Source organism: Xenopus laevis, chromosome 4L (assembly GCF_017654675.1).
Source record: "Xenopus laevis strain J_2021 chromosome 4L, Xenopus_laevis_v10.1, whole genome shotgun sequence".
Lineage (NCBI taxonomy): Eukaryota > Metazoa > Chordata > Amphibia > Anura > Pipidae > Xenopus > Xenopus laevis.
The window spans coordinates 24,439,963-24,455,056 of record NC_054377.1 but is presented as its reverse complement, the minus strand read 5'-3'; the positions used below and the strand labels follow the sequence as shown (position 1 = coordinate 24,455,056).

Genomic DNA, 15,094 nt, shown 5'->3' with positions numbered 1-15,094 from the left:
TACTTAGAAAGCCTATGGGGACATATTTCGGTAGGTTTTAGGTGGCGAACTAGGGAGTCAAAGTTTTTTTTAAAGAGACAGCACTTCGACTATCGAATGGTCGAATAGTCGAACGATCTTTAGTTCAAATCGTTCAATTCTAAGTCGTAGTCGAAGGTTGAAGTAGCCCATTCGATGGTCGAAGTAGCCAAAAAAAAAAATTAATTCTTTCACTAAAGCTAAGTAAATGGGCCCCTATATGTTGTTTTGATCCCTGCTGGAGGTTTAGAGAAAATACCCTCACATAACATAGTAGCATAACTATATCATTTTAAGATTTAGGAGATTTGTTTTTTTCCAAGCATCATCTGCCGTGTCTCCATTGGACATCTACACATTGGTGCTCCTATAAATATTCTTAAGATCTACTTCCCCAAACTTGTTCCTAATTGTTTTGCACTATGTTTAACTAGTGACATTAAATGTCAGTTGGATTCATAAGTGATTAGGTTGATTGGTTGCTATGGGCATCTGCACTAGTGCAGTTTAGCACCTATGTTAGTACATGAGCCCAAATATCATTGCTTTTTCTGTTCACAAGGTCATTTTTTATCTTGTTCTGAATGTTAATTTATGATCCCTTCTAATTTCAGCCTTCCTTTCTGGTGCAATGGCCAAGCCTGGTTCATCGAGTACCTACTTGGAGCTAATTTTCTAGTCCATCCCAGACTGCTGCCATCACCCTCTGTTGCCTGTTACTGAACAGTAAAGGTTTGCTGCCATCAAGCTCACAGAAATGGAAACCAAGCTTCCTGTCACCCCAACTAGTCCTTCCTCCCCAGGACTGTCCCCTGTTCTGGCTGCAGATAAGGTGGACGGTTTCTCTCGGCGCTCCCTCCGCCGATCCCGCCAACGTCGCTCACATAGTTCTTCTCAGTTCCGCTACCAGAGCAAGCAGCAGGAGCTGACGCCTTTGCCCCCTCTCAAAGGTGAGCATGTGGTTTATTTCTCCCAGTTCACTTTACTTAGTGTTCAGTCTTTATTTTTTTTTTTAAATCTCTCTCAGGCTTGGTTACACAAGAAGTGTTATAGTGATTTTACATCTTGTAGAGTGGAAGTGAAAAACACGGACAAGTTGCGTTGTTTATCGGAAAGTCATTGTCAGAGGCAGTCATGCAGTAATAGAGGTGCTATCGATGACAGACAGTAGCAGGAGGCATTGATTTTTATAGGCTAGGGTTACACAAGTGGTTTTGTTACTCAGTAGCCTGGGTCTGCAAATGCATCCCTAGGGAGCCCACAAACTGCTGTCTTCCTGGCAGGCTTACTCCCATTGGTTGTTTGCAATCTGCAACCAGCAACTAATCCCTCATCTGCCTTTTTTTCCTGTGGATGACAGTAGACAAGCAAGTGCACTCAGACTCTTCCCCCCGACAAGAGATCATTAGTGGAAATTTCTTTCAGCCAGATATCCATGTCAGAAGCCGGTTGATGCCTGGCTCTGTTGGAGAGTATAATTATTTTTTAATAAGTAATGTTATAAACATCAGCGAAATGCCAACTGCCAATTACAGCTGGGTGGCAGACTTTTAAGATAGACAAGAAAAGATCAGTACAGGCATAGGCCCTACTATCCAGAAATGGGGTTTTCCATATAAGAGATCTTTCCCGAATTTGGATCTCAAATCAAAAATCATTTCAATAGTAAGTAAACCCAATAGTATTGTGTTGATACCAATATATATTTACTGTATACAGCTGCGTCTGGATCAAGTACAAGGTACTGTTTTATTATTACAGAGAAAAGGGATAATCATTAAGATAAATTAGAATTATTTTGTTATAACGAAGTCTATGGAACATGGATTTCCTGTAATTCGGAGCTTTCTGGATAACGGGTTCCGGATAAGGTACGGTACATAGTCTCCTATGGAGTCCCTAGGTGCTGTCACCTTCATCGATGAATAATCTCGATTTTGCAGGTGACGTTTATATGAAGAATCAAGCAGTAAAGAACAGTTTGTAGCCTATGGGCATGCAGGGCAAAACATCATACTAATTGATGTAATTAACAGCTGACCAGTCGCAATTGGCCTGACACACTTAATATCCTCTTGTTCTTTCTCATGTTGTTCCTTCAGGGTATCCCTACTATATATATATCCATGGGAGAGAAATGCCGTTATTTTGCACATTAATTACCTACTTGTATATGGGGGGAAAAGAAAGCTTCTTTTTGGAGAAACGTTGCTGCTATTCAGCTGTTTAGACTCACTAATATAAACCAGGCCTTCCTCTCCCCTTAATCTTCTCTCTCCTCCCCACCTTCTCTTTCTCCCTCTAATGCAATGCCTCAGATCAATAGCACTTTTTGTACACATAACATTAACATCCTTTCTAATGTCTTTTTAAAAGGCTGAAGTGAACTAGACATCCCAGGCTTATATTTCATTTTTCTCTCTCCCATAGTCTATTTAATCCCTGCTTCTTCTTTCTGCCTTATTCCATACAGCTGCCCTATAGTCCATATGGCCAAAAATCCATTTCCAAAGGAGGCAGATACAAATCTGTCATCATTATACAATAAACTTACTCGGTGTCTGTCAGTACTGACTTGTCATTCTGGTGCTGATGAACATGTTTTTCAAGATGGGGCTGAATTCTGGCAAACTGATTTTCCATGTTATCAGCTAAAAAGCATATTTGTTTCTTTTCCTTTTTTGCTAATGTGGAGCAAGAACTGTGTGTCCAAAAATGGATTCCATTTTGTCTTCACATTAATTATCCAGCATTGCCTGATTGTTAGGAATGAAGAAAACGCAAATCACCTAAGAGGATGCTGTCAACTGTTTAGGGCATAATACAACACTTTGCTCACTCACACTGGCAGGCAGGTACAATTTGTGTCCTCAGTTGCTGATATTTGGGGGACTTCAAGCCCAATGCTAAGTGCTGCCTCTGCCTTTCTTTAGTGAGGTTTGACCTCCTATACTTTATACTATTAGCTGTGTTTTTGGCTAATGTATACCATGATAAATATCACTGCATCAATAAAATGATGAATATTGTGGGCCAATTGCCCTGTATGAGGACCCTAACCCGATTGTTCTAAATTAGGTCTTAGGCCTAAGGAGATCAGAAAACTCCTTCACCTGTGTCCTCCTTTTGTCCATCTGGGAGGTTATGGATTAAGCATGGGTTTATGGGTTGAATGTTGGCTCTGGGTCCCTGAGTTCAGCCCCTAACAGGGCACTATATACAAGGGGTTTTTGTGTTCTTCCCATGCCTGTGTGGGTTTCCTGAAGGTTCTCTGGTTTCCTCCCACACTTTAAAACCAGTTAGTTGACTTTTTAAAAACTGACCTTGGTGTGCAGAGATGTCTACTAACTAGGGTTGCCTCTGGTCCACTTTTTGATTTGGCCAATCATGGCCCACAGCATCAAAACCCTGCCCCTGAAGCCTGCTCCTAAATAACAAGCCTGCCCCTTATGTAACCCACTCATCCCCTTGTTCAGTTCATCTGACCATGAAAGGTGACAGCCCTACAACTAACCCCATGTCATTAAAGTAGATATCATTAAACCTAATTCCTCTATGCTCCGTACTATATGGTACCATGAAATCAAAAATTCTGAAGCTGGATCATTATCATCCTCATGACGGGGACGGGGACGTCAAAGTGTTGATTTCAGTGCAGCCATTGACTATTCTTCTAAAATGATTTCTTGCAGTACATATTTTGCATGTACATTTTATAGGTGAGATCTCATGCCATAATTTAGGGCTAAACGTGAGTTTCAGGGATGGCACTCAAAACCTGTGACTTCATGAGATTTGTCATGCAGCATTGGGGGAATATAAAGTATCTGTATAAAAGGAAACATACGTCAGGACTATGCAGAGATATGCCCAGGTAATAACTACTGGGAAATGCAATTAGAATAGCAGACCTAATGGATTGGGTTACTGTAGTCAGGTTGTCTGTGTTACTATTTAAACTTCATCTATTTTAGCCGTTTTAGAACCGTATAAAGTTAAATCTCTGCGTTACAAGAGTGCAAATAGGGGATTTAGGTAAGGTGTTAAGGTGCCCATACACAGGCCAATAAAAGCCAACAGTTGGCAAGCTTGGGTCTCCAATTTCTCAGCTCAAACGATTGGATCAGCCCAATTTGGCTCAGCACATTCTTTTCGGAGTTATACATAGGGTGCCCCCTTTTAGATGTGCATGCATTATCTCGATTGGTCGGGAGCCTGGTTATTGGAGGTTGTGTGAGATTCAAAATGCTAGCAAATCTCCTCGATGCGCTAGATGGCATGCCACCCCTACATTTTTCCGGGCCAGGGCCTTTGTTGCCTTTCCACTCAATTTTTTTCTGTTTGATTTTTAAACTTTAATTTTTGAGATTTATTAAAGCCTGATGCAGCAAAAAGACAGCATCCGAAAATCCACCATCTCAAACCTGCCGAGGTTATGTATAAGTTAATGGCAGAGGTCACTATCTTATTTTAAAGTTTCTGTGGTCTGCAGTGGAATTAGCCCGAAAATCCGTCCATTTTCGACTTTTCTGGCAAAAATCAGAAAAATACGGCCTATTTGCGGAAAAGGCAGAAAAAAATCAATCGATTCGGAAAAAACTAAAAAAAATCGGATGATTCGGGTTATAACTCATTTTATTGAGTTTTTACCTGAACCATTTAAATTGAGCTTTTTAAATAATATAAGATATATAATAAATAAGGTAACATCGGGTATAGGAGTTTGGTCATGTTTTTTTTATTTAAATAATGAGATAAAATCAGATTTTAGTAAATAACCCTCTAAATGTTTTTAGTAGCCTTAAGATTTGATCCGTTTATCCAGAAATAAAAAACAAAAATATTTTGCACCTGTAAAACAATAAATATGGATGTTTAGCCTGATCTTTGCAGAGATATGTTTCTTCAGCACCTCATCCATCCCTAAATAATTCTGCAATGCCAATGTGTGAAAGAATGAAAAAGAAGTGTCAATAATTTAATAAGGCAATCATTCCCAGAAAGCTGCAAGAGCCACAGCTCTGTAACATGGGATGTACTAGGGCGCAGATTCTAACAACTGATACACTTTATACACTGATGTATCACACCCTTAAAAGCATCTGTATAGATATTGAGTAGTATAATAAAGGTATGCATAGCTGCTATATTTTACTGCATGGGATACTGTATTAATATATTTAATGTAATGCTATGATACCAGTGTATAAAGGGTATCAGTAAATATAGTATGAATTGTAGTTAAAGATAATACCCAGTCTGCTCCACATTTCTACTGCAGCAATGTCTTTATTATAAGGATACAGTATCAGCCAATCAGCAGAATGCATTTTCTGTCTCCTGTTTAAAAGCAAGCATCTCATTGCTATGCATTACTGCAAATTTAATGCATGTTTTTACATGTGTAGGTAAGAGTTTAGTGTATGGGTGCCTATAGCATGCATGCTGCTATATACAATAGGCTGAGATATTTCATTAGCAGGGACCACCACTGGGTCCTCTGTGCTTCGAACTCCCCCTCCTTCCCTAGCAGTAGCTGGCTCTGCTGTTGCATACCTGCATTGTATGTAGCGTATAGATACTGCAGTGTATCAGTGTCTATCAAGGTTCCCAGTGAACCAGTATATTTAGTACTGGTATGGGATCCATCATCCGGAAATCCTTTATCCAGAAAGCTCAGAATTACGGAATGGCCGTCTCCCATAGGCTCCATTTTATCCAAATATTCCACATTTTTGAAAATGATTTCCTTTTTCTCTGTAATAATAAAACAGTAGCTTGTTCATGATCCCAACTTAGATATCAAAACCAGTCTATTAGGTTTATGTAATGTTTACATGATTTTCTAGTAGACTTAAGGTATGAAGATCCAAATTACAGGGAGATCCGTTATCCGGAAAGCCCCTGATCCAGAGCATTCTGGATAACAGGTCCTATACCTGTATAACAATATGGCCAAGAGGATATCAGTGTATCACTGCCTAGTGTGTACATACAGCAGGATATCATATATAAGTGGTTTAATGCAATATTGTTGTGTTCATTATCTGTGTACAGTATGTCATGCCGTCAGTGTGAATAATGTATAGGAGCTGATCATTATTTACAAAGTGCAGTCTGCACATTCTCAGTCCATTAATGCAGTTGTAGATATTGTGTATTTGGGAGCCAATGATAAACTGACTGTTCTTTTAGACAACTGGCAGCAGCTAATCTAGCACATTATACAGTATGGGGCAAATTCACTAAGCAGCGAAAATGCGCTAGCGACGCCTTCACCGCACTTCGCCAGGGCGCCGCTAACTCATTAAAATCCGAAGTTGCGCTCAGGGAGGTCGAACGGTAGCGAATTTGCGCTAGCGTTAGTCACTTCGCCCTTTAGTAAATCTGCCCCTATGAGTTTTATTATACTATAATTGTTATACACGGTTATTGCTTATAAAGGTTATCGGTTCTGGGTAAGAATGTACCACTATATACACCTGTAGGTAGCACAAAACATTAGTGTCTCAATAAAAGGCAGAATGATCATTATTTACCCCATGTGATTATACACTGCAAAGTGTTTATCTTTTCGCGTGGTTACACAGCACAAAGGGTTCCATATTAATACACAGATAGTATTGTAACACATCAATTGCAAAAACGATGGCATACGGCGGCACTGACACTTTGTGGGTGTCCTTGGTTACAGCCTTTGTAGGCACCGTCCCTGGTGGATCTGTTGCTGCCGTATGGCTTTCACTGTCTTTTGCTTTTCCAGGTTTTCCTCTCTCCTGCCTCCCTTTCTCTTCTCTCCACCCGCCCTCCCCACGTTATTTCCCATTCACCATTTTCCCCTGTGCATTATGCGCTGTTATCCACTCTCATAACCACCATCAGCAAATTGCTCTCATCTGCTGCTTCACTAAAGCACTACATCCTACAGTTTATTCCAGGCGTGTCAAATTCAGAGCCGGGGTGGGCTGTAGTTCACAGTAGCTGGAAGGTCACAAGCCTGATAACCCCTGTGTATTTCTTGTTCCTTTATATGAAACTCTACATTTGCCCAATAATTATAAAGTGCTTGGTTGAAAAGTATATCACACGGCATATTTTTGCAGCTCCTATTTGCTCAAATGAAGAACAAGTGGGTCTTTGCTACAACCCCCAATATACTATTCACTAAACCATCATATACCATCACTAAACCATGATGATGTATTTGTGAGAGTGCTGGGCATTGCAGTCTAGCAACATGCTGGGACCAAAGCATTAAAGGAGAAATTTTGTGTAAAAGATAAGAATGTACCAGTGCATTATACTCATTTAGATATAGAAGAATTGTGCTTAAAAAAGTAGTGTTTCATGCTGATTTATTGAATATTCCTACAAAAACCCTAATAATCCCTCCCTTCTCTTCCACTTCCTGCTCCCTGAATTCCCAGGCTGTGCAGGACCTGATAGGGAACTAAAGCCTGTGTTTGGATGTGTGACTGCAGGGTTGTGATTGGCTGTCCCCCTCCTACTGTGCTTCTGGCGATATTACACACACACCCCTCATTTGAAGCACAAACAGGGACCAGAGAACATTTATAGGGAGCTCGAAAAAAGGGGCTATTTTTAAAGATAATATACATTTTTAGCACCATGTAAAAGCAACATCATATATTACTTATAATTGCCTACAAAATTAGGTTTTTTTTTCATTTATTTTTCATATATTTCTCCTTTAAGCAGTGTCGTAACTACCGGGGGAGCAGGGGGTGCGATTGGGCCAGGGCCTGCACCCCCTCAGTGCCCCCCCGGCAGCTCACGCACCACGATTCCCGGCCCAGCAGCGCGTCCCGCGCCAGGGCCCGCCACCCTCTAGTTACGTCACTGCCTTTAAGACAAATAGAACATAGGACTGCCATTGGGAGGAACAGGACTCTTGTAAGGGTGGTGGCACATGCTGCTACTTGGGGAGATTAGTCGCCCGCAACAAATCATCTTTTCTTCTTCTTCAGGCGACTTACCTCCACGAAAAGCCTTCACGTCGGCTAGAATGTGAATTGCTGACGGGATGGCACTCAGATTGCTTTGGCTTTCCGAAGACACCTGAAGTTACCTCGTGAGGCAACTTCGGGCGACTTCAGAAAACGAAGCATTCCAAGTGCCACCACCACCAGTCACAGCAGGGAGGGGAGTGGCCAAGAAAAGGGCAGGAATCTTCCACAGTGGCTGGGAAAGAGAAAAGCTAGAACAAGGGCAGATCTTGGACATGGTAGAACCTGGCAATTTAAAGGGCCACTTTCGTTTTGTTATTTTGCCTTGGTGTTTTTCTAGTGAAATATTTAAAAATAAGGTGATATATAAAGACCTGCCTCATGCTTCTTCCTGACTGTTACTGGTTCACCTTGTAGCTTTAGTTTACCAGATCTGCACATTTTTTCAGAATGTCTGACCACATCCTTCTGTTAAAACCATATCACCTCTTGGTTGCAACCTTTCCCTGGAAAAATATCAGCTTAACTATTGCTGTTACATGGCCTGTATAAGCCCATCGGGAGAGGACTGCATCGGTGTTATGATGGGGTCATTGTATAAGTGGTTTTTCATACCTTTTTGATACCCTGCCTGATTTTTGCCAGTTATCAGTCTGGCTGTCAGAGTTGTTTCATACACAGGCCAATCAGCTGCTGGTCTGGAGAGAATGACAACTTCTCTCAGGCCTTATATATATCTGACCTAAAAGGGTGGTTCACCTTTATGTTAACTTTTACTATGTTATGGAATGGCTAATTCTAAGCAACATATCAACTGGCCACAGGGCCGCCATCAGGGGGGGACAGGGGGGACAGGCGTACCGGGCCCGGGCATGAAGGGGGGCCCGGCAGCGCTGCATTTTTTGAAGATCCGGGCCCCCCTTACGAGCGCCCGAGCCGTACGTCTTGCCTCTTGCGTGCCGAATGCGGAAGTGCCGAAAAGCCGAAGCCGATGCGCCGAAAAGACCCGAAGTCACGGAAAAAGCCGAAGTCACGAAGCGCCGAAAAGACCCGAAGTCACGAAAACAGCCGAAGCCGAAGTCCTGAAGCAGCGCAAAGACCCGAAGTCACGAAAACAGCCGAAATTGAAGTCCTGAAGCGGTGAAAAGACCCGAAGTCACGAAAGGAGGCGAAGTTGAAGTACTGAAGCCATGAGTTCAATCCTACTGAACACCAGTTTGTGTTTTTTTTTTTTTAATCCCCTGGCCACCAATGTATTATTTTAATATTCTATAGGCCCCTGCCACCAATCTTTTTTTTAAAACTTTTTTTTTGGGGCCCCAATTTTTTTTTTAACTCGTAAGGGGCCCCTTGCCACCATTGTATTTTTTTTTTTTATATAAAATTAATTTTCTTAACTTGTAAGGGGGCCCCTGCCACCAGTTTTTTTTTCTCAAAAAAAAATTATTTTTTTTTCAAATTTTTTTTTGGGGCCCCAATTTGTTTTTAACTTATAAGGGGGCCCCTGCCACCAATGTTTGGTTTTTTTTTCAAAAAAAAAAATTTTTTTTTTCAAATTTTTTTTTGGGGCCCCAATTTGTTTTTAACTTGTAAGGGGGCCCCTGCCACCAATGTTTTTTTTTTTCAAAAAAAAATAATTTTTTTTTTGGGGCCCCAATTTGTTTTTAACTTATAAGGGGGCCTCTGCCACCAATGTTTTAAAAAAAAAAAAAAATGTAATTTTTTTTTTTGGGGCCCCAATTTTTTATAAGGGGGCCCTGACCATCAATAGCTTTTTACAACTTGTGTGGGGGGGGGTTTACTTTTTTAGCGCTGATGTCTGTGTGGTCTTTTAACTGCGATGTGGAGTGGGCGGGATATGGGGTGGAGCTTGGTCGTCAGTGTGGGCGGGGCCCAGGGGGCCCCAAAAATTTTGTTGTACGGGGCCCCGTGATTTCTAATGGCGGCCCTGACTGGCCATCATAGTAACATAGTAAGTTAGGTTGAAAAAAGACACGCACATCAAGTTTGACCTTTTTACTTTTTATTTATCCTGCCTAACTGCTAGTTAATACAGAGGAAGGCAAAACCCCCATTTGAAAATGACAATTGGACTAGTCCCTGGATCAACTTGTACTATGAGCTATCTCCCATAACCCTGTATTCCCTCACTTGCTAAACACTATCCTACCCCTTCTTAAAGCTATCTAATGTATCAGCCTGTACCACTGATTCAGGGAGAGAATTCCACATCTTCACAGCTCTCACTGTAAAAAACCCCTTCCGAATATTTAGGTGGAACCTCTTTTCTTCTAATCGGAATGGGTGACCTTGTGTCAGCTGGAAAGACCTACTGGTAAATAAAGCATTAGAGAGATTATTATATGATCCCCTTATATATTTATACATAGTTATCATATCACCCCTTAACCGCCTCTTCTCCAGCGTGAACATCCCCAATTTGGCCAGTCTTTCCTCATAGCTAAGATTTTCCATACCTTTTACCATCTTAGTTGCCCTTCTCTGTACTCTCTCTCTCTAATATAATAATGTCCTGTTCGAGTGCTGGAGACCAAAACTGTACAGCATATTTGATTTTTTATAGTTTTTCAATCATTTGCCTTTTTCTTCTGACTCTTTCCATCTTTCAAATGGGGGTCACTGACCCCATCTAAAAACAAATGCTCTGTACGACTAAAAGTCTATTATTATTGCTATCTTTTAATACTCATCTTTCTATTCAGGCCTCTGCTATTCATATTCCAGCCTCTTATTCAAATCAGTGCATGGTTGCTAGGATAATTCGGACCCTAGCAACCAGATGACTGAAATTGCAAACTGGAGAGCTGCTGAATAAAAAGCTAAATAACTCAAAAACCACAAATAATAAAAAATGAAATCCTAATGCAAATTTTCTCCGAATATCGCTCTCTACATCACACTAGGGGGCACATTTACCAAGGGTCGAATATTGAGGGTTAAAAAAACCCTTGAATTTGGCCCTCGAGGATTTACCGCAAATCCTACGATCGAACGTTCGAAGGAAAAATCGTTCGATCGAACGATAAAATTCCTCGAATCAAACGATTTGAAGGATTTTAATCCATCAATCAAAGGATTTTCCTTCGATCAAAAAAACCTTAGAAAAGTAATGGGGAAGGTCCCCAAAGGCTAACATTGTACCTCGGTAGGTTTAAACTACCGAAGTATGTAGTCTAAGTTTTTTTTAACGAGACAGTACTTCGACTATCGAATGGTCGAATAGTCAAACGATTTTTAGTTCGAATCGTTCGAATCAAAATCAAAGTCATAGTCGAAGATCGTAGTAGCCTATTCGATGGTTGAAGTACCCAAAAAAAACTTTGAAATTCGAAGTTTTTTTACTTCGAATCCTTCCCTCGAGCTTAGTAAATGTGCCCCTAAAAGTTAATTTAAAGGTGAACTACCCCTTTCAGACTTAAGGCAAAGGCTTGATGAATTAACAGGTACAGGTATGGGGCCTGTTATCCAGAATGCTCGGGATCTGGGGTTTTCCAGATAGGGATCTTTCTGTAATTTGGATCTTCATACCTTAAGTCTACTAGAAAATCATGTAAACATTAAATAAACCCAATAAGTGGGTTCTGTTTCCAATAAGGATTAATTATATCTTAGTTGGTATCAAGTACAAGGTACTGTTTTATTATTACAGAGAAAAAGGAAATCATTTTTAAAATTTTGGATAAAATGGATTCTATGGGAGATGGTCTTTCCATTATTCGGAGCATTCTGGATAACAGGTTTCTGGATAACGGATCCCATACCTGTACTTTAGGGACCCACCATGCAAAGCAAACCCTGGTTGGCTCTGTCTATTACCCCTTCAAATGTGACTAACCTGCATTTTCATTGGCTGCTCTTTCTCCTCAGATGCACCGGTTTCTGAGCTTCATGACTTGTTCTGCAAGAAACTGCAACAATGCTCTGTTATCTTCCAGTTTATGGACTGTGTGGCTGATCTCAAAGGCAAAGAGATCAAAAGGGCAGCTCTGAATGAGTTGGTGGAGTGCGTTGCAACAAACAGGGGAGTTCTAATAGAGCCGGTGTATCCTGAGGTCATTAAGATGGTAAGAAGGAAAAAAAAATGATTTTATTAAGTACAATTAAAAAGAAAACAGCAACAAAAAGCAAATGTTAACTTTTAACTAAAATACATATATAATGGCTGAAAATATGAACAGTACTGTACAAAGTCCAAAAAACAGAACCAATTTCAGTTCCCCAATGATGTAGGGAAGCCCAGGAACAGAAGAACATTCCACACATTTGTTAAAAAACATTATTTATTATCATTATAACATAATTATAATATATAACAACCCCACAGTCAATGGCCTTACGCGTTTCATGCCCCAATGACACGTAATCATAGGCAGTGAAGAGCGGCGGTGCCATCTTTTAGTTTTTTAAAACCTTGACCAAAACTTTTCATTCCTCCCTTGCCTCCTATTGTTAAATAGAAGGAGCACTTCCATAAACATATAGCTGCACATGGCTGCATGATGGCTGCTTTTATAAATCTAGGGAGTACAAAATTTCTTATAATATACACGTTTCTCCAAGTCATTTGACAAAAGTGACATACCCCACAAATTCATTCAATCATGTACAAAGATCTTGTGCAACATAAAGATATTATTCCTGATACATGCTCCAAATAATTAGGAAATTCACGTGTACAAAAATCCAATTGCTGTGGATTAATGAGCGTGTCCCTCCCACGGCAGGGTGACAAATCCGTACAGACAGAAGGAAGCTATGACTGTTTCTCTAGCTCCGTGGGTTGATGCTGTGACACAGCCATGTTGTTTTTCTTTCCCCTCAGATCTCAGTGAATATATTTCGGACGTTGCCTCCTACTGATAACCCAGAGTTTGACCCTGAAGAAGATGAGCCAAATTTTGAGCCCTCTTGGCCTCATTTACAGGTAAAACTGAATCTGAATCTTTTATGGGCAGTAGGGATGCCCTAAATTCCCCGAAAACAATTAAGATTATTAGAGCATTTAAATAAGTTGTGACACCTTATACCAGTGGAGTCAAAATGTAGGCCACAGTAACCATAACAACCCAAAAATGTAAGTTTTTTTAAAATCTAAGTAGGTAGAATTAATTAATTTCCCATTTTATTTTGTTTATAAATATAGCAAAAGCTATGTACATTTCAAGCTTCATGAGAAAGGGACTGCTGTGAATGATGTTTAATCTCTGTAAAGCTCTGCAGAATATGTTGGTGCTATACAGGTATGGGACCTGTTATCCAGAATGCTTCGGTTTTTCCAGATAAGGGGTCTTTCCATAATTTAAGTCTACTAAAAAACATCAGTTGAACCCAATAGCCTTGTTTTGCCTCCAATAAGGATGACTTAGCTCTTAGCTGGCATCAAGTACACAAGGTACTGCTATTATTATTTACAGGAAAAAAGGAAATCATTTTTAAAAACTCGAATTATTTGCTTATAATGAAGTCTATGGGTGGCAGGCTTCCCGTAATTCAAATAATCAGATAATAATAATTACAATAATGATCATAAAGAAACTGAAAAATGAAAGGGTTTTATATGGATTTAAATATATTGTAATGTTACCATACACTGGTAAAAACGAAGTGTTTTTTCTAGGGATGCACCGAATACACTATTTTGGATTCGGCCAAACTCCCGAATCCTTCATTAAAGATTCAGCCAAATACCGAACTGAATCCGAATCCTAATTTACATATGCAAATTAGGGGTGGGAAGGGGAAAACATTTTTTACTAGTTTTATTTTCCCCTAATTTGCATAGGCAAATCTGGATTCGGTTTGCCAGGGCTACTTATGCCTTCCTACAGGACTTGAGAATAAAGACTATTCTTATGTAAAGTAGGACATTTATTAATGGATCTTAAACAATACCTTAAATTAAAGCAGTGATCCAGTGAACCAGTGTCTCGCGAACAGCATGTTGCTCACCAACCCCTTGGATGTTGCTCCCTGTGGCCTTAAAGCAGGTGCTTGTTTTTCAATTCCTGGCTAGGAGACATTTTTGGGTTACAATACAAATCAAGCTTACATCCAAACAGAGCCTCCTTTAGGCTGTCATTCACCATAGGGGCTACCAAATAGCCAATCATAGCCATCATCTGGCATCCCATTGAACTTTTTTCATGCTTGTGTTGCTCTATCTCTTCATGCTTGTGTTGCCCCATCTCTTACATTTAGGGCTCATGGTTAAAAATATTTGGGGACTCCTGCTTTAAAGGATATGAAAAATGGGGAAATTTTAAGTGCAAGAAACCAGGTAGACAGCAAAATACTAAAAATTACCTTTATACAAATGTTAATGGTAATCGCTCAGACCTGCTGTTGTACCTTGGAACAAGGCTTTCTGGCTGGGAATTCTTCCGTATTTCTGAGTGCTCGTGGTTTACCCGACTGGTATTCTGGCACAGTTAGACTCGTTATCATGGAAGTGACTACTTAATGATGTTTCTGAATGGTGAGACCTGTGTGTTGACCATGATAAGCATGCAGGATATACAGTAAAAATATAGTTCTTGAGAACTGTCAATATAGAAAAAGTAATATGCAACGGTAAACATCCAGCTGGAGGGCAGAAAGAGCATTGTTTCTTGTTATTACATGCTAAAAAAAGAAATGTGTGTAATAAAAAAAAGGAACCAGAGGCACCTGTAAGCATGGAGCTGCAAGTATTTGGAAGCTTAACATGATAAACAAAGGGACGTGTTAGAAATTTACTGTGTTCAAATCTTGAAGGAAAAACTGTAATAAAATAGAATATATTCTGATGCAGATGGATGGTGCTCTGATGCAGATGGATGGCGCACTACAGCTGTGCCTGCTACAGCTGTGCCTGCAACTACAATTCCAAAAGCCTAGAACTGGCTGAAGGCCAAAGCCAAAGTTTGTCAAGATTTCCCAAGGAAGCCTTGCTTATACTGCCATATTTTGCCCACTAGCCATGTTCCCTCATATAATGTGGAATTCAAACAAAATGTCATTCACCTATGGTTGGCTCCACTAGAAAATAAAGGATTTTAACATTTTGAACAAATTAGTAACCCTTTAAAAAGTAAATGCCTTCTAATACA

At 40.1% G+C, this 15,094-nt stretch overlaps 1 protein-coding gene across 1 annotated transcript in view; it reads left to right on the top strand.

Annotated features, from left to right (window-relative positions):
* Nucleotides 1-15,094, top strand: part of LOC108713484 (serine/threonine-protein phosphatase 2A 56 kDa regulatory subunit beta isoform) — a 38,620-nt gene that overhangs the window by 4,058 nt on the left and 19,468 nt on the right. Inside the window, exons 2-4 of the mRNA XM_041589988.1 lie at nt 633-968; nt 11,874-12,070; nt 12,829-12,930. Coding sequence (XP_041445922.1) covers nt 776-968; nt 11,874-12,070; nt 12,829-12,930 — 492 coding nt within the window. The 5' untranslated portion in view covers nt 633-775. The remainder of the gene's footprint in view (nt 1-632; nt 969-11,873; nt 12,071-12,828; nt 12,931-15,094) is intronic.